We start from the raw sequence: 19,833 nt of genomic DNA, 5'->3' as shown, positions 1-19,833 counted from the left end.
TTAGAAGCTTTTAAGATTTCTGGAAACTGGCTTGAAACCTAACACTGATGTCTCGTGCCTTGCCTTCTGTGTGCTGCGTAGCTCCTGCTGCAGCAGTAAAGCCTGTGCTGTTTCTGTTCACCTCCGTAGTGTGTAATGCTGTGCCATGGAGCTAAAATAGGATTTTTCCAAGGAGATATTAGGCTGCTTATGGATGACCTCAAGGTGCTTCAACCTACTATCTTCCCTGTGGTTCCAAGACTGCTGAATCGGATGTTTGACCGAGTAAGTTCCAAGCAGCGAAAATGAGGGCTGGAAGGCTGGGCTTTGAGTCAGAGGCTGGGGTCTCACTCGGGCTCAGCTCCCTACCATGTGTGTGACAGTGGACAGTCCTCTTACTTTCACAGAACTTGTTTACTCCTCTATAAAATTAGAATACCATGACTTCATGGAGCTGTTAGTAAGGAGTATTAGAGAAGACATGAGTGGCTTCGTGAAGGATGCAGGCGGGTGGCGGGAGGCCAATCCTTTGAGCCTCTATTTCTCATCCACGAAATAGACTCTTCCAGTTTTCCCTTGCTGCCTATCTCACAAAGCTGCTAATTGGATCACACAAAATAACAACTATGAAAGGGCCTTATTGACTATATGGCTCCATGCATGTGTAAAATATTATTTACCTAGCTCCATTGAGAGAAGCGACGGAGCTGAGGCAGAGGCTGAGGGGATGCCAGTCCTCTGTGGTGGCCACACTGCTGGGCAAGACCAACGAGCAGTGACCAGCGAGCATTCTCCAAAGTGAATTTTAACCAGGCAGTTTTGATATTGTTTAATTTGACACAGAACTTTTTTTCTCTCTAAGGATCTTCATTTTTTTAAATCATTTTATGTAGCTGTTTCTTCATCAGTGGTCATTTGGGTTGTTTCCAGCTTTTAGCTGTTATGAATAATGCTCCTTTGAACATTGGTGTGCACATTTCTGTTAGGTGTATGTTCTCATTTCTCCTGGGTGTGTGCACCTAGGAGCATAATTGCCAGGTCTTAGAGTCTGACTCTGTTTAACAGTCAGAGGAACTGCCAGATGGTTTTCTTCCCTCTTTCCTCCCTTCCTCCCTTCTTTTTTGCATTAGTGGGGATGGAACCTGGGGCCTTATGCATGCTAGGCAAGTGCCGTACCACTGAGCTACATCCCCAGCCCTGCCAGATGGTTTTCCAAAGTAACTGCATTGTTTCCATCCTAACCAGCAGGGTGTGGGGGTTCCCATTTCTCTACATCTTCACCAGCACTTGTTATTATCTTTTTATTCATGTCATCCTATAGGTATGAAAACCTTCTTATTTCTTGCTTCATTAGATTTTTGCACAAGCAAACACCACACTGAAGCGATGGCTTTTGGACTTTGCCTCAAAGAGAAAAGAAGCAGAACTTCGCAGCGGCATCATTAGAAACAATAGCCTGTGGGATAAACTCATCTTCCACAAAATACAGGTACAAGCAGACTCAGCTATGATTTCTCATATAAATTCATTTGGACTTCAAAATTTCTATGAGGGCTATTTTTTTAAAGAGATATGAAGAGAAGGAAGAGAACAGCATGGTTTTATTAATTCTGATACATGTTTAAAAAATTAAGGACAAAGTCATGAAGTAAACCATCTCAGTGTCCAGGGTGCATCTAGACAGTATTGTAGTCAACTAGGGAAAGAGGATGCTTTTTGAGTCTCCATTTTGTCTCTTTTCTGGAATGAGTATGTCATTCTTGAGGTAATTTTTTAAAGCTTGAATGATGAAGAATGTGCAATGACATTACGTCCCTCAAAAGTGCTCAAACTGTGGTAGCTTCCATAAATTCGCCACCATCTTGTTTTAATTCCTTAAATTGCCCACAAGCAGTGGCTTAGTTCCATACCTGTTGGGAATTAAGGGGTTAATTCTGGATGGAAACAAAACGTTAAGTCCTATGTGAACACCCCAGAGTTCTCTGTTCTAGGGGGAGTCCCATCTAGTGCCACCTGCAGAGGAGCTGGCAGGTTAGGGCACAGGGGGGTCCCAAGCAGGTATTTTTGACTGAGGAGCCCACTGACTTCCAAATATGTAACCCTCACCTCCTGCTCTCTGTACTTCGCAAGTCAAGCCTGGGGGGTAAAGTCCGGTTGATGGTCACAGGAGCCGCACCCGTATCCGCCACAGTGCTGACGTTTCTGAGAGCAGCTCTTGGCTGTCAGGTAAGGCACTTCCTGTCACTGGATCATTCCAGTCTTTATAGTGCCAAGTCCTCTTCTTTACTTAAAGTCCATTTGTTTCTCTTTGTGTGTGTCAATTTTTAAAAACTGACAAAAATTATGTATTTTTATGGTATAAGACATGATGCTTTGATATATGTGGCTACATTGTGTAATGGCTAAATCAAGCAAGTTAACATACATATTACCTACTTCACCTTTCCATGTGTGTGGTGAGAACACTTAGAATCTACTTGCTCAGCAATTTTGGAGTACACGACACATTGTTATTAACTGTCATCTCCATGCTGGCAGTAGATTGCTCGAGCTTATTCCTCTTATCTGAAAGTCCTTTGGCCAGTGTCTTCCCAGTCTTCTCCTCTCTCCACTTTGTGTGTGTGTGTGTTATTTTTGTTTGGAAGATATGTTATTACTAGGTTGTTTGGAGAAACAAGTATGTGTGTGCATGTGTGTGCATATACATATATATACACACACATACCTACATATTTATCTATTTATTTTATGTCCCTTAAGCAGGAATGTGGGCTGCATAATTTTTTCTGGGGTGGGACTCAGCCATGCCTTTAGAGTTAGGCATGCAGATACAGGAATGCATCTTAAGAGAGAAACCTGCCTGCAAAGCATGCAGAGAACCTATTTTAAAGGGGAGAAGCAGGGGAATGTAGTTAACGAGAGGACATGTGCAGGGCACACCTACGAAGTGACAAAGTGGGAGTGCTCCCTGGTGAGTAGTGACTGGTCACATGGGGGTTCTCTCTTGCTTGTCCTCAGGATGTTGAGTAGAAAATGGACATGGACGACGGCTGGCATTTGGCATGGGCCGGGGAGGGGGAGATGTTTGGGTGCATGTTGTGCCATGGGGTGAACTTCAGACTTCATAATCAGTGATTACTCAGGAGTAAGTGGAACTTGATTACTTGTGTACTTCCTGCAAAGGCTGATTGTCCCCCTGAATAATGTCTTCTCTCTTGGTGACCCAGTTCTATGAAGGCTATGGTCAGACCGAGTGCACGGCTGGCTGCTCTCTCAGTGTGCCTGGAGACTGGACAGCAGGTATGATTGATGGAGGGCCATTTGCAGATCTTATTCAGATTGGGTTATTGAAATGTTGGAATTGGGTTAATCCTTGATCAGTTCATTAACCAACTTAAACAAGTGTTAGGTCTCAAGTAATTCAACCTTGAGGCAGACAGTCTTGTAATTCAGGCAGCCAGGTGAAAATGCCCTTCTGCTCCTGTGGCCAAGTGCGGTAGCATTTTGGGAATCTGACTGTAATGCAGTAAGCAGTAAGTCTTTGGATCCAACAGGCTACATCTGAGAGAAGATGTCTGGCCCTGTAGGGCTTGCTGGTAGATTAGGGTCTCATCATTTGCTGATCATTTTAATCCATATCCATAATACACTATGTTCTATGCTATGTACTGGGACTGTAGACAGGAATAAACACAGTGCTTTTTTCTCAAAAGGGAAAAAGGGAAGGACAGATAGACAAATAAATTGACTGAGCACCAGTCATGGATAAGCTTCCTCAATAGATGCTTAAGATGGACATTATGTGAGGGTAATCCCAATAATATCCCCATGAGATTGGTACCATCTCCTGTGAGAGGAGATTGTAGATTGTTGCTTAAATAGCATGTAAATAACAGAGAACAATTTACACAGCATTCTCCCTTGGAACTAGGATTCCAGCTTGAGTCTGACTGCACATGTTTTATGCTTTCCTCTCTGTGACATTGGTAGTTTATTCTACACTGCAATTAACTTCCCTGATTTATTTGGTGCTTTATACATATTAGCACTACCTAGTGACGTGGATTTTAGCATCTAGCACTAAATAATAATATACTTCTACTGGAAGGAATGCTGACAGTCTGAATCATCTTTATGGTGTTTGTTTTATTTTTAATCTCGGGTTCCTTAACAGCCAGAAAATTTGGATCCCCATATGTTAAAATCATTAAGACATAGGCATTATTTGCAGTGCTCTTCAAATGCATCTAATATCTGTCAATTTTGTTTTTGGAAAAGACAACCCAATCCTAACACCCTTTGACAAGAGAATTAAATTGACAGTGGAAATAAGCACTGTCCTGTCTTAATAAACTTAAGTGTAGAATATGTTTGTCCATATTGAAGGAGATAAAGGCAGTACTGGTCAGAACCAGATGGTGCATGACAGAATAATCAAGGTTTGCCAGAGCTATGTGTATTCTCTCAGAGACAATAGGGACGTGAAGTGTAAGGGCTGGGCAACAAATGAGTGCTGTCGATCAGATCACAGAAACCAGGTAAAAGAGTTTTAGATAGCACACTTCCAGGTATTTGTGCTACCTAAATCAGCAGCTAAATTATTTATACTTTGAAAAGTAATTCAGAGCCTCAAACATGGGTCAGGTCTTGCAGAAATTTTTGAATGTTTTCATCTGTTTTCTAGGAAGAAACCTTCTTAAATTATTTTACCAGGGAGAGAATGGCTTTCATTGCAGAAACCAGAAGTTGGTAGCGGCTTTGATTATGACGAGGCTTGTTGGTTATAAAAATGCTTTGGCTTGAGGATATTAGCAGTCACCTTAGGAATGATCGCCCTCTTATTTAATGCACAGGCCATGTCGGTGCCCCCATGCCTTGCAATTTTATAAAACTTGTTGATGTGGAAGAAATGAACTACATGGCTGCCAAGGGTGAGGGCGAGGTAAGTGAAACCCCATTAGTCAATGACCCACCCTGCCGTTTCCCATAATAGCTGGCCATTGTGGGTGTAGCTCCAGTTCCCGACACCACTCAGTAAAGCTGTTGAGCTCGACTTTATTGGTGATCTTGGAGTCCCCGGCTTCTTATTGAAGGTACATTTGTGTTTAACTCCCAAGGGGTCAGAAGACAGACGCTAATGACTGCCTTCTGCCTGACATGGAGGGGTTTGAGCTCAAGAGCGTGATACAGAAGCTCAAGTGACCCAAGTCCTCAGGGCCCATCTCCTGTTTGCTATTGCCCTGGATACCCATTAGGGAGCTGCTGTCTACTGGGTGGAAAGCCTAATTACTTGAAAGTGATTACATCCCCTTGGGGGCTTTCCAGCAGCTTTGTGCTGGAACTGAGGGCAAGCATTAGCCCCATAATTGACTGCAGCTAAGGTAAGAAAGGGACGTAGGGACATTGGAGGTGCCTCCAGGATCTTGAGGTTTCTGGCAACTCCTTCTGGATCATGAAAGTCAGGGCTTCCTTGCTTAAAATGGGGACATGCACGTGCCCTTTTCTTGGGAGAATCCCCAATCAATGCCATTAACAGATTTTTTTTTTTTTTTTTTTTTTAAGGTGTGTGTGAAAGGGCCCAATGTGTTTAAGGGCTACTTGAAGGACCCAGCAAAAACGGCAGAAGCTTTGGATAAGGATGGCTGGCTGCACACAGGAGACATTGGAAAGTGGCTGCCAGTAAGTTGTCAGCTCTCCTGTTCACACATGGTGTTGTTCCATGTGGGGAAGGAAATGTCCACTGGCCACACAGCTGCCATGTGTCAGTGGCACCCTACATTTTCTCTTTCCCTTTTTACCTCATTGAATGGTATGTTGTAGACTGTTTCATTTCCTACAGGAGACAGGCTAATACTCTTACCATAACTATTCAGCATTTTGACTTTAACTCTAGCAAATGTGTGTTTTTTTTTTTTAGTTGTCCATGGACTTTTACTTTATTTACTTATTCGTATGTGGTGCTGAGAATCAAACCCAGTGCCTCACACATGCCTGGCAAGCATGCTACCACTGAGCCACAACCCCAGCCCACAAATGTGTTTTGTTGGGACGCGTAACATTAATTCTGGTGGCTGCTTCCCACTTGAACTCTAAAAAAGACTAGCTTTTCACAATATAAGTGCTGTGCCTTGATGGTGGTCATTCCCACAGTTACTTTGTGGCAGGCAGCCAGCTGACACTTCCCAAAGGGCCAGGAGTTACCCCCGTGTCCCCTGGTGATGCTGAAGGAATTGGGGTTCTGCCTTAGTGTAGTGAGCACTGCTTGAGCCCTTATTTTGCACAAAGCATGGTGGAAAGAGAAGTCTGTGCCCTGCTCTCACAGAACTTGACTATGGCCAGTCAGAAGTGCATGTGCCTAATTCAGGTAGGAGGCTAGATGAATAAAGGGATCAAGCGAAGCACCCCTGGTGACAGACGAGTCACTGGTGCCAAGTGGTGAAGCAAAATGAGCTTGGCCTCTGGAGTCCCTTTTCTATATCTGTACCTGGCCAAATGGCCTTGGGCAAGTTGATAAAACTCTCTAAACCTTAGTTTCCCCTCTCTGTAAAATGGGATAATGATGGGCCTCTCTGAGATGTTTTTAGGGTGAAAGGATAATGCATATTAAATGCCTTGTGTTGTGATTGATGGGGTTGCAAACCAGCCAGGGACCTACTCATATCCCCTTCCTCTCTGATAAACAGAATGGCACACTGAAGATTATTGACAGGAAAAAACACATATTTAAGCTGGCACAAGGAGAATACATAGCACCTGAAAAGATTGAAAATGTTTACCTGCGAAGTGAACCTGTTGCTCAGGTGTTTGTCCATGGAGAAAGCTTGCAGGTATGCACTTTCTAGGCTGAGAACTCTGTTGCTAGGCATTGCTAGTGCTGTGGACTGCAGGTGTTTTAACTATGATTGGCCGTTTGAGGTAAGTGTACAGTGACTTTCATGTCTGACTGCTAGAATATCATTAACTCAATATATTGATTTTTGTTGCTTGGCATTTCCTGCCCAGGAAAGTTTTTGTTGTTGTTGTTCTTTCTCTTTAATTTCTGGGAATTTTTATTTGTTTTTATTGTTATTGTTTTGTTTTTATTTTGTTTTTGAGGTACTGGGGATTGAATCCAAGGCCTCACACATGCTAGCCAAGTGCTGTACCACTGAACTACATCCTCAGCCCCCTGTGTTTTTATATTTTATTTTGAGACAGAATCCAGGCTGACCTGGAACTTATGATCCTCCTGCCCTGGCCTCCTAGCACCTGGGATAACAGGCCATGCTACTACGCTTGGCTTTTCTCTTTAATTTCTCTATTTTATTTTTTAACTTCAATGGTCTGGGTACCAATGATAGTTGCCTAAGTTTGCTTGTGGGGCGGGTAATATCTATTTCTCATTTAATTATGAAAGAAAACAATGATATGGATTATAATAAAATTTTAGATTTTTAAACATTAAAACCGATCTTATTTATGATATGCCTGCTGAATAATTTTTGAGCAAATGGTTGCTAGGAGCCAAGCATATTCAAAGTTGAAAAGCAAAATCAATATGTCAGTAGAATGTAAATTTGCCAAAATGTTGGACAGATGGTGGCAAAAGATGAATATCTTGTTTCCCAAAAGTTGATCTTTGGACAAATTTTAAAATTAAAAAAAAAGAAAGAAAGAAATCATTTTACCCTAAGTAACTTGGTGAGACCCTGTCTCAAAATAAAATACAAAAAAAGATCTGGGGATATGGCTTAGTGGTTGAGCACCCCTGGGTTCCATCCCCAGTACCAAAAAACAAAATAAAAACAAACATTTAGAAAAAAAGAAAGAAGAAAATTTAAGTTTGCACCAAATTTTTTTTTTATTTGCTCTAGAGTCTTACCATACGTTTGATATTTGTTTAATATTTACTAAGTTGTAAAGACTGTGGTACTAGAAGGTTTTTAAAAGAGGACCGTTTTTAAATTTTCTTTCACTCTTTTAAAGGTAATTATCTGACATATGTCACGTTGTTTGCTCATTTAATTCTGTTTTATTTTTATAAAATACTTTTTCTTTGAACAAAATACATAAAAGTAAATGAAAAATGGGGTTTAATTAGACTTTGATTTCCAGTGCTTCTTTTGAAACATTAGTTGCAGAATTCCTGATACTATCTGTATTTCAGGGCCAGGAGTTCTTCACCAGGGCTCAGTGAACTCCTGGGCGACAGGGTACACTCTCAAGAGAGGGCCCATGTCAGACTCTCCCAGGGTTCCTTGATGTGGCAAAATAAAGAACCACTACTTTGGAGTCCTTGGATGAAGCCCTGTAATAACTCACTTGTCTGTGTTAAAGGCCTTTCTTATAGCAATTGTGGTACCAGATGTTGAGATATTGTGTTCCTGGGCCCGAAAGAAAGGCTTTGAAGGATCCTTCGAGGAACTGTGCAGAAATAAGGTAAGGCTCTGAAGCATCCAGGCTACCTTCTGTTTCTCCACTCTGTATTAAATGTGCCTATGGCTCTGCACAGACCTCCTCACAGAGGAACGATTTTATTTTTCTTCTGTTGTTAGGATGTCAAAAAAGCTATCCTAGAGGACATGGTGAGACTTGGGAAAGATTCCGGTCTAAAACCATTTGAACAGGTATGCTTTTCATTGATGAGAAGATATTTTGCAAGTGGATTATAGAAGAGAATAAGGTGACCCAAAGAAATGCATGAGGAGTGGTTTGACGTGAGGGTTTTTTACCCATGGGTGTGACTTCTCTCTTCTGCGGGTCACAATACAATCCTGAGTTCTGTCCTAACACCTGTGCTGTGCTGAGGACTCAGCTTGGCTGAAGTGAGAGGGTAGATGGAATGGATGCCTACAGGGGTCTTCATCCCTTCTGAGGGCAACTACCTGCTGTGGAGATTGTAGGTTGTATGCATCTGGGGACTTCCTCCTTTTACACTTTGCTTATTTGCAGGTCAAAGGCATTGCTCTACACACTGAATTATTTTCTGTTGACAATGGCCTTCTGACTCCAACAATGAAGGCAAAAAGGCCAGAGCTACGGAACTATTTCAGGTCACAGATAGATGAACTATACTCCACCATCAAGATTTAATATGAGGCAGAGAACTCAGAAGAAACAGCACACCTGCACAGTCCCTTCATCTCCTGATGGCCTTCATGTTGGTAACTTTGACTGCAGCAAGCTTAGGGAAGGAAACGTCCGTGTTTGACTTGTCCGTGCGGGGTCTTCTCATAGGAATCCTAGAGGAAATGGAACACTGCCTTACAGTCACCTGGTGTCGCAGACCATGTTCACGGTGATATACAATTTCCAAAATGAGCCTTAAAAATTGTAAAGGGGAAATTTATAAAAGTGCTAAGTTATTTAATACTTCCTCAGTTAATAAGGTGGGTGTTAAAACTTCTGTCTCCCTGTTTTTCTAACCAAGGGGTTAGGACTTTGCTATTTCTGAGATGTCTGCTACTTGCTGCAAATTCTGCGGCTGTCTGCTGCTCTGACAAGTACAGTGCACTGGAGGGCAGCTGTCCCTTTAAAAACAAGAGCAACTGTCCTGGCTGGAGAATGTCACAAGTGGACCAGAGATTTCTTCTTCTTCTTCTTCTTTCTTCTTCTTTTTTAATCCCTGCCACCTTCCCTTCCCTATATCATACAACCCTTCTGATTTCCAAGGGTTCAGAATAGTCCCCTGTTGTTCCTGCTGGGATATAAAGTTCCCAATCAACCAAAGGACAGATCCACCTCAGAACAATGTGGGTGCTGAGTCTCTGAAGAAGAGCAAATGGCTTCTCACTCACATAACAGGATGCTTTTGGACTCCTCCAGATCTAGTTCCCTTCCTCCAACCTTCCCAGGGGTTATTAAAAAAAAAAAATCTGCCTTAGACTCTACAGCGAAGACAGCATTTCAAGAATCACCTGGATCTACCATGCTCAACTGTGATGCCTGAATAACTATCCACTTGATCTTTATTGAACTACTCACCGTTTGTAATGGCCGAGGGGCTTTCAAAGTGGTTTTCATATCAAATGACGATATAGTGATTTGGTCGCTTCCCACTCCCCAAAATGAACTCTCACGCAAAGCATGTGCGCAGAAATATTAAGGGAGTATATACATTTGGGTACTTATTGAAATGGACAGTAATAAGCAAATGTTCTTATGTCATAATACTATCTGACCTCTAGGAAATATATTTGATAAGCCAAAATTCTGGGATGTAGAAATATGGGGGACAAAATTCACTTCCTGGTTTTAACTTCTCAAGGAATTTTTTTAATTTGGGAAATTAACAGGATTTCACTTAATTAAGAGTCTTTGCAACATTTGACTGAATAGACTGAGCTGTTGTTTATACATTTAAAGCCACTGTTGTTGGATATGTGAGAGTACATGTATTATACAAGCACAACAGGGTTTGCACTAAAGAATTGTCATTGTAATAACACTATTTGGTAGCCTAACTTCATATCTGTATTCTTAATTGCACAAAAAGTCAATAATTTGTCACACTGGGGTTTTGAATGTTTGCTTTAAGTGTTGGCTATTTCTATGTTTTATAAACCAAAACAGAATTTCCAAAAACAATGAAGGAAACCAAAATAAATATTTCTGCATTTCAAGTGAGTGAAGGATCTCTTTTGATGTCAGGTTTAACTCGTGGGACAGCCTGTGATGTGTATAAGCAAAGAGGAAGAACGGTCCATGGCTTCAGTTCCCTCCCACCTGCTTCCTGCCCTGCCCAGGTCTTGTTCCTCTGTCTGTCATTCTGTGACACTTCCAGACTGACCTGAATCTCCCACTAGGTTGTCTCTGGCAACAATCCTAAGGTATTGGGGAGAAGAAAATCATGCTGTGAATAACACATGAAGATTCCTGAATGGAACTTCTTTGTTGAAATGCTATATTTTAAGAGACATTGGCAGTGATTAGTGGTCCTACAGGGGATTTAATTCTGTTATATTTTAGTAATCCTCTTACTACAGAACTGTTTCAGAAGCTATCTCAGTGATAGCAGCCAACTTTTCCCTTTTTCCTCTATCCCTATCTTACTCCCTGTGTTATCATTTTAAAGATTTCCTTTTCCATGGATATTAACTCCTAATTTTTTCCAAGCCTGTTGTTTTAAATCAGTCTTCCTTTGTCACTTAAGTTTTTATTTTTAGTGTGTTTTATGTTTTTTTTTTCCTTCCTCTGAAGCCCAAGCCCTATGCTCATATCACTGATAAGGCTTATCTTAGCCATTTTCTGTTGCTATAACAAAATACCAGAGACTGGGTAATTTATAAAGATTTAAGGTTACTTAGCTTATGATTCTGGAGTCTGGGAAGTCCAAAAGCATGATGCTGACATCTGGTGAAGGTCTTCTTCCTGTGGGAACTCTATAGAGTACCAAAGTGGTACTTGACATCATGTGGCAAGGGGGCTCATGAGAGCTATCCAAGTTGACTCTTAACAGACTCACTCTTATAATAATTAACCTACTCTCTTAATAGCCCATTGTGTAGAATAGGTAAACCCATTCCTGAGGGCAGGGGCCTTATGACCTAATCCCTTCCCAAAGGTTTCCTCTCCAATTATTAATAACATAGGACTTTGAGAATTAGGTTTCCTTTTAATAACTTTTTGGGGAGGGGGCCTGGGTATTGAACTCAGGACCTCATGCATGCTAGGCAAGCACTCTATCACTCAGCTATATTCCTAGCCCTTGGGAATTAAGTTTCCAATATGTGAATTCTGGAGAACAAATATTCAAACTACAGCAAGGTTCCTGGATCATTCTGCCTTCTTCAGTTATTAAAACCCTGTCTAATCCTGTCTTACCTCCCTCTTCTTCTCTTCCCTGATTGAAGTCTGAGGTTCTTGAGAGCAGACATTAGCTTCCTTTTCCCTCCTTTAGCACTTGAACACAGGGCTTCAAAATCAATAGATGTAAGCCTTTTAAACAAATGCTTTAAATTTTGAAAGCTCCTCTTGCAACTGGGTCAAAAATAAACACTGGGGCTTGTTTAATTATGGTAAAATTCACATACAGTTGCCATCTTAACCATTTTTGAGCATGCATTTCAGCAGTATTAAGTATATACACATTCTTTTTTTAAAATATATTTTTTAGTTGTAGGTGGACACATTACCTTTTTTTTATTTTTATGTGGTACTGAGGCTCAAACCCAGGGCCTCACATGTGCTAGGCAAGCGCTCTACCATAGAGCCACAGCCCCAGCCCCCTACATACACATTCCTGTGCTGTCCTCACCTCATCCATTCATAAAACTTTTCTGGAATCATACAGCATTTGTCCTTTTATGATGGGTTTATTTTACTTTGCACAATGTCCTCAAGGTTCATCTGTTGCAGCACATGTCAGAATCTCCTTCAGTTTTAAGACTGAAGAGTATTTGTTCCATTGTATTTATATACCACTTTGGTTTATCCATTCATCCACTTATGTTGTTCCTATCTTTTGGCTCTTGGAAATGGTCCTGCCATTCACACTGGTGTACAGGTAACTGGTTGAGTTGCTGCTTTCAATTTGTGTGTGTACCAGAAGTGGAACTGCTGGATCACATGATAATTCTGCAAATGTATTTTTTTGAACTGCCATAATGTTTTCCACTGTCTGCACCTCTTGACATTTCCACCAGCATTGCACAAGAGTTCCGGTTTTCTTAAATCCTCCGTAACACCTGTTGTTTAATGTTTATATGGTTATTTTGCTTTTGTTTTTGTTTTCTTATCCTAATGAGTGTGAAATGGCATCTCATTTCGATTTGCATTTTGCTTATGATCGTTGATGTTGAGCTTAATTGTTGGATGGCCATTTGTACACCCTCTTTGGAGAAATTTCTATTCAAATCCTATGCCTGTCCTTTTTTTTTTCTGTAATAGGGATTGAACCCAGGGGTGCTCTCACACTGAGCTATATCCCTAGCCCTTTTTATTTTTGTTTTGAGACAGGGTCTTGCTAAGTTGCCTGAGCTGTCCTTGAACTTGTGATCTTCTTGCCCAGTAGTCCTCCTGAATCACAGGGATTTCAAGTGTGCACCACCACGCCCAGCTACTCATTTTTAAAATTGGGTTTTTCAGAGTTTTGTGTTATTGAGCTATAGGAGTTCTTTATATATTCAGGCTATTAATCCCTAAAAACTGTTTTTAATTCTTAACTTTCATGATGCAGTGATTGGGTTCAGTGTTTGCTCAGCATTACTGAATATACAATAGTGCTTCTTCCCACAAACCAAAACTGCATTTCAAAAGCCCACTGAACTCTCTCCCTCTTTCTCTCTCTCAAATCCTCTTCTTTAGTCAGTCAGAAAACAGGAAATAAGATTGACCACAGCTGTGTTTCGCCTGGCAGAGAGGAGTTGTTTCTTCCATCCAGGCCTCCTGCATCTGCCTATTAAGCTTCTTCAGCAACTGCCACTCAAGCTGGTTCCAGTGGAGCTGAGCCAGGAGGCCTGTGTGGGGAAGGCAAGTCCAGCAGTGGCAGCCTTGCCGGCCTCAGATCTCTACGTGTTCCCTCCCTCCAGGCCCCAGCGAGGGTGCACCCTCACTTTATATCGAAATTGGAAAAGCAGTTTGTTTTTAAGCATATTTGATGTTTAGTAAATATTTTTGCCTTTCTCCCTAGCTTCACTTAGGATAATAATGACTGAAATGTATGGAGTGTTGCCACACGCCAAGCACATTTTACATAGATCAACCCATTTCATATTTACAATCTTTCGAGCAATTTCTGCCTATGTCCCCAGTTTCCAGATGAGCACATCAAAGCACACGCATATTCTGATGCATGTCATGCACCTGAACAGAATAGCACTGGCAGTCTGGCCCCAGAGACTAGACTCTCACCATGAGCTTTTCTTTCTTGTCTGCTTGTGGCAATGTCTATGTCCTGACAAACTGAGCATCAGAGCACAAGGTTTTGATTGCTATCTGATGGTTTTCCTTTGTCATAGCAGAAGCTGATACCACTTTTATTCTGGATTCATGACTTAAATTAAAAGTCAACAATTAAGTACAATGGTAACCCCAAATTCACCAAGGACCAAAAGCTTGATAGAACCAGCCACTGCATATTAGGAAGAAAATGTGCATCAAACTGGGACAGAGACATTTTGCAAGTTCATGCTGTTCCTTAGAACTTCTAGGAATTTCCAACTATGGAGGGGACAACAGCTACAGGTATTGTGGATTTACTATGGGGAAGTGTATGCTGTGCTGCTTGCATGCTCATTTAATTCCTCCCAAAACCCTGTTAACGGGTGATCAGCCCATAGTTATGTATTTGCCATCCCCTAAGTGCCAGGCTTTGTTCTGTTCTATAGGGATGCGGCAGAGAGCGCAGCAGACACTATACTTGCCCTGGAGAAGCTAAAAAATGGAGATAGAGAATAGTCAAGAAAGCAAGTGAACAATTTAAGATTGTGATAGATGCTTTGAAGAAAACACTTGTCCATTCTTAAGTGGTGTGATCAGGGAAGGTTTCCATGAGATGACATTTAAAGTGATAACCTGAAGAGTGAACAGGATCCAGCTTATAAAGCTTTGGGGAAAGTTTTCAAATAAAAGAAATAGTGAGTGCAAAGGCCCTGGGGTGAGAAAACTCAATATATTCAAGGAACAGAAAGGAAGGCGATATGACTGAAGTATCATAAGCAAGGGAGAGAGAAACCAAAAGAAGTTAGAGATTCCAGATTACCTGGGCTGGAAACCCTGAAAGAAATTCAGTTTTACTCTGAGTTCAGGAGGAAATCATTGAAGCCTTTGAGGCATAAGAGTTATATTCCCTGGATTGCCCTTTGGGAAGGGAACCTCTGTCTGCTCTGGAAAGGTCTAGAGAGGGATGAGAACAGAAGCTTGAGCCCAGGTAAGGACCACAGAGCATAGGATGGCCACTTGAACAAGGCTGGTGGCAGTGAAGAGACTCAAAGAGAATGGGAAAGTGATTTGGAGGTAGAAGTACTACATACGGGGTCTCAGAAGAAGGGAAGGTTTGGATGTAAGCAGAGCTGGTAGAGTCGTACACTCTGAGACAGGGAAGACTTGGAGATGCATATGCTTGAGGGGAGAGACTCCAGAGCTGGCATGTGGATAGTTTTCATTTTTAAGTTCCTGTTAGAACACCAAATAAAGATCCAGATGAACCTGTAGCTCAGAAGGCAGGTGGAACTGGAGACAGTCATGTGGAAAGTCATCAGCTAGAGAAGGTATTTAGAGCTGTGTGACTTCATCAGGTAACCTGGAAGATGTGTGGATGGGAAATAAAGGAGGGCCTCAAACCAAGTCCAGGGGAGGAGGGTCTCTGGTATTTGAATGGAAGTTTAAGAAGAAGCCAGCAGCCAGGGGTGAGAATTACCTTCTGTGGAGCAAGGTGGAAGAATGTGAGCCCGGTGGGCCTGAAGCCACGAAGGAAAAGTGCTCAGGAAGACGGTGAGGGGTACCCATTCTGTCACATCCTGTTGAAAGGTGGAATAAGCGGGGGACACAACAAAGGGTGGCAACTATGGCAATCACTGTTCGTGTGGAGTAGGAAGGAGAGCCAGGTGGCCGGGTGGTGACTGCGGCATGAACTCCTGGGAGCAGCAAGAAGAGCCAGGAAAGCCTGTAAACCCAGCAGCTGAGGAGGAGGAGCCAGGAGGATTGAGTTCAAAGCCAGCCCCAGCAACTTAGCAAGGAGGCCCTAAGCAACTCAGTGAGACCCTGTTTCTAAATAAAGTATAAAAAAGGGCTGGGGATGTGGCTCAGTGGTTAAGCACCCCTGGGTTCAATCCCCTGTACCCCCCAATAAAGAAAAGCAGGCAGCCCCTTTTGCCGTGAAGGACGTCAGATAAATGGATGGTAACTGGACAAAGAAGGGCAGAGGTGAGATTTTGATTGCAAGTTGTGGTGGCTCTTACGATGCGAGACACCAGAGCATAAAAACAGGCTGATACCTGTGGCTGAGCCAGTGGAGAGCGAAAGTGATGGTTTGGGAAAAGGGTAGACTGCGGACCAGGGAGGGTGGCAGGGCTAGAACTGAAGTTAGTGGTGGCATTGGCCAGTGATGTGGCAGGAAATGGGAGACCTGGGCTAGGTGTGGGAAGATCCAGGGTGAATGGAGCAGAAAGGTTAGAAAGCTTCCATATATGAAGATATACACATATTACATGTAATAGAAGTATTAAAAAAGTATAAATATATATATAATAGAAGTATATATATGTAAACTGCTATTTCCTTTATAAATATTATATACATAATAGAAGTATTAAATATAAAGTATAAATGCATATAATAGAAGTATATGTATGTAAACTGTAATTTCCTTTATGTAGGTGAAAAAATGAGACTGGGAAAGGTGCGCTAACTTGTCCAAGGTCAGACACCTAATGGCAGGCTGAGCGGGGCTTTCTGACTCCAGGGCCTCGCCATGCCTGGGTCACTTGTTTTGCTGGTCCTTCTCCAGGGTGTGATGCCCAGTGCTTTGAGCATTCTGAGCTCTCGTCACCGTGGAATGTTTTCCTAATTAGCCAACCTGAGGTGCAGCTAAACTTCCAGTGTCAATGCACCATTTGTAGAAGCTCGTTAAGCCATTGGGTAAAGGAGGAGAAATGCCTTGGACGGTGGAATTTCCTGTGTTTTCATCCACATTTCCAGCTGCTCTTTCCTTTCTTGGCAGCCTAAGCAGAAGAAGCTGGTAGCCTGTCCTAGATGCTGAGGTGGAGCAGGTGGACAGAGGCTGAGGTCTGGCAGCACCTTGGCAGGTGAGGGCCTTGGCCAGTTAGACTGGTCAGGCCCAGAGCATCCCTCCTGTTCTACCTCCAGCCCACTCCTCATTTATTGTGGAAAGTGGCTACAGCTGCGAGTCTGATACCTGAGGTTCCAGCCAGAGGCAGCTCTAACTCCTATCCTTAAAGCAAGCATGGTTCCCGGTACTGACAAGCCTGGACTCCCGGTTGGACTGGAGCCTCAGAATACAAGATTCTGTGGGCCACCTCCCGCCCACCCGCCTCCCATCAACCCTGGCTGTCCTTTCACGACTATATCCCTAATTAGATTCCAAAATACGTGTTGGTTCATATTAAACTCACTTCTCCACTCCCACTTTATTTCTTACCCATATATTTGGCCCAGAAAAGCAATTTTAAACTTCTTTGCATCACTGATTTGCTCAAACAGCAGAAGCCTTGATAGATGAATTTTGCTTCTAAGCAGTGTTCTTCAGGTACAGAGGGATTCTGTTTTTGGCCCCCAACAGCATTTTTGCCCCCACAGATGTATTTTGCATAGAAGTTCTTAGTCATTCTTTTTGGTTGAGAGTTTTCACAGAGAAAGGGGAATAGTCTCAACTGTCAAATTTCTCAGATCAAAAATGACCATGCTCAATCATACTAAGGCTGCTGGATTTCCCCCCAAGACCTCCACCAGCTTTCTTTCTTTGCATGTGGCTTGAGAAAACTGGGACTTGGGTGGGAGGCTGAGTGCTGGGACTAATCCCAACGCCAGTGCCCTGCTGCAGGGGTGGGTAAGCACCACTCACTGATGGGACATGTGGGAAGCATGTGTGAAAACCAGTTTGCTCACATTGTATATTAAGCAACATGTGCCAATGCTGAGGGACTCCCATTTTTGAGCTTCTTACATTCTCACACCCACTGATACTACCTTCCCCCAACCTGCTGGTTCTCTGCAAGCTCCTCAGCCCCACCCAGTCTCAGTTGTCAGAGGGCCATGCATTTGAGAGAAATTTGGGGCTGGCGCAGACAGCCCCAGACACCAGGTCTTATTGATACTTTCTCTGTTGTCTATCAAATCTGGTCATTTTTCATTGGGCTTAGTAGTGCATGTCTGTGATCCCAGCTACTCTGGAAGCTAAGGCAGGAGGATCACAAGTTCAACACCAGCCTCAGCAACTTAGTAAGACCTGTCTCAAAATAAAATTAAAAGGACTTGGGATGTAGCTCGGTGGTAGAGGACTTGTCTAGCATGCACAAGTCCCTGGGTTCAATCCCCAGTACAGCTGGGAGGAAAGAAAAGAAAAGAAAAATCTGGCCACTTCTCTCCATTCCTCATGCCCACTGCCCAGTCAGGGAATCTGAAAGAAGCAGCCACCTCTGGCCAGGACAATTACACCAGCCTCTTAACTGGCCACCTGTTGCCTTTCTGGATTTCTGCTAACTCACCCACTTTGCAGCAAAAATGATTTCTCTAATTGACAGGTCTTATCATGTGACTCCCCCAGCTTAATCTTTGAGAGGTTTCCTATTGCTCTGCAGTCTGAACTGCTTGATATAGCCAGAGGAGGGCTTTTCGAATTTCACATCACCTGAGGAGCTTAAAATGCAGATTCAGATTCAGTAAATCTGGAATTGTCATTCTGCATTTCCAACAAGCTCCTGATGATGCCAGTGCTGCTGATCTAGGTACCCCACTTTGAGAAGCAAAGAGCTGGAGGTCCCTTGCTTGCCTCCCTCACCTCATCTTTTGCCGCCTCCCCAACTCTGTCCCAGCCATGCTGAACTTATTCCAGTTCCCAGGATGCACCATGCTCTTGCTCTCTGCAAGCTTGATGTCCTTCCCCCTTAGAGCACTCTCTTACCCTGGCCCAGTTACACCTACGCCTTTTGTTCAGTAGGATTGTAGATGCTACTTCCTCCAGGAGGCTGTCTCTGACTCTCCAAGCCAGGAAAAGGAGTTGTACGTGTCTGCAGTCTGGCAGCGATATGGGGAATGGTGACAACCTCTTATGCTAAGTCACAAGGTCAAAGGGGGAGGAAGTGAGCTCTGAGGTACAGGGTAGAAGCCAGGGGTGGGTGCAGGGACTGTGTCCTCCTAGGAAAGTTTCTAGGCAGAATGATTCTGTCACCTGGGAAGCCTGCCTGGTGGGTGCTGTTGATGGTGACTTTGGCTGCCCCACTGTTCCCTTCTGAGCTGAGCAGGACTTACTGAGGTAAGGATACTGGTTGCTGGGAACCCTTTGAACAGGGCCAGCCTGTGTCTATTCTCAGGCTACCAGAAATAATGTCAGAGTGAGTGACCAAGGTCATTAAAAAGGTGAAAACTTTTTCACAAAGTTCTTTTCTCATAACAGTTTGAGGGAGAGTTATAGGCAAGTAGAAATTTTATTTCTTTCCATATTTTTCCTTATTTATTTCCAAAAGAAAGTCTTTTTCCTTGGGGTGTCCTTTGACTTTATTCTTTCTTAGCTTAAGTGCTCACTTGGCCCTTTAACCTCAGCTTGAGTTATAATAAAATTATTTCCTAAGCAGGTTGAAAGTCTGCTATTCCTTGGCTAGAAAAATCCTGGATGTTGCTAGAACACTCCTGCCAAGATTCCAGCAGCAGCTCCTCCCAGCCCTTCAGGGAGCTGGAAATGGAATCTGAAACACGTGACATTGTATGGTCATGATATACTGGTCAGACCTATTTAGCCATGTGATCTCAGCTTGGGCAGGAACAGTGCCAGTCAGGGCTGGAAAAAGTAGGACAACATTAGTTATAGAGAAAATAAGTTTAGTCGTCGGGTAAGAGAGCCAGGGCACTGTTGGAAAGCATGTGACATGTGAAGGAATCCAATGTCACTGCAGTTTGCTACAATGGAAAATCTTTCTGCCCTCCAACTTTAAAAGACACTGACCAAGTACTTCCTTTCTGGGACTTATTTCCTCTTAAAGGGAACAACGAAGAGAAAGTATCCTCCTTCCCTCTTCCCTGCCCCCCTGCCCTCCTGGGACATCTCAATTTGTTTTGCAGTGTCATAGTCACAGATGTTGAGCAGTTGGTCTGTTTAGAACAGATAACTTGCTTAGTTTAACAAACGCAAGTTTAGTGAGATATTCCTGTTTACCCAATATTTAGTATGTGCTGCAAGAAGGTAAATAACAAAGTAGGAAA

The 19,833-nt window shown here is 42.8% G+C and overlaps 1 protein-coding gene across 3 annotated transcripts in view; it reads left to right on the top strand.

The window, feature by feature from the left end:
* Nucleotides 1–10,580, top strand: part of ACSL1 (acyl-CoA synthetase long chain family member 1) — a 60,734-nt gene extending 50,154 nt beyond the window's left edge. For all 3 annotated transcript variants that reach the window (XM_079142973.1, XM_079142971.1, XM_079142972.1), the window contains exons 12-21: nt 130–264; nt 1,334–1,468; nt 2,110–2,205; nt 3,207–3,279; nt 4,833–4,921; nt 5,542–5,658; nt 6,663–6,806; nt 8,296–8,397; nt 8,514–8,585; nt 8,911–10,580. In XM_079142973.1, the coding sequence (XP_078999099.1) occupies nt 130–264; nt 1,334–1,468; nt 2,110–2,205; nt 3,207–3,279; nt 4,833–4,921; nt 5,542–5,658; nt 6,663–6,806; nt 8,296–8,397; nt 8,514–8,585; nt 8,911–9,051 (1,104 nt within the window). In that variant the 3' untranslated portion in view covers nt 9,052–10,580. The remainder of the gene's footprint in view (nt 1–129; nt 265–1,333; nt 1,469–2,109; nt 2,206–3,206; nt 3,280–4,832; nt 4,922–5,541; nt 5,659–6,662; nt 6,807–8,295; nt 8,398–8,513; nt 8,586–8,910) is intronic.
* The last annotated feature ends 9,253 nt before the right edge of the window (nt 10,581–19,833 follow it).

The sequence above is a fragment of the Sciurus vulgaris genome (genome assembly GCF_902686455.1).
Source record: "Sciurus vulgaris genome assembly, chromosome: 5".
Classification (NCBI taxonomy): Eukaryota; Metazoa; Chordata; class Mammalia; order Rodentia; family Sciuridae; genus Sciurus; species Sciurus vulgaris.
This window is presented reverse-complemented; position numbering and strand designations above follow the sequence as displayed.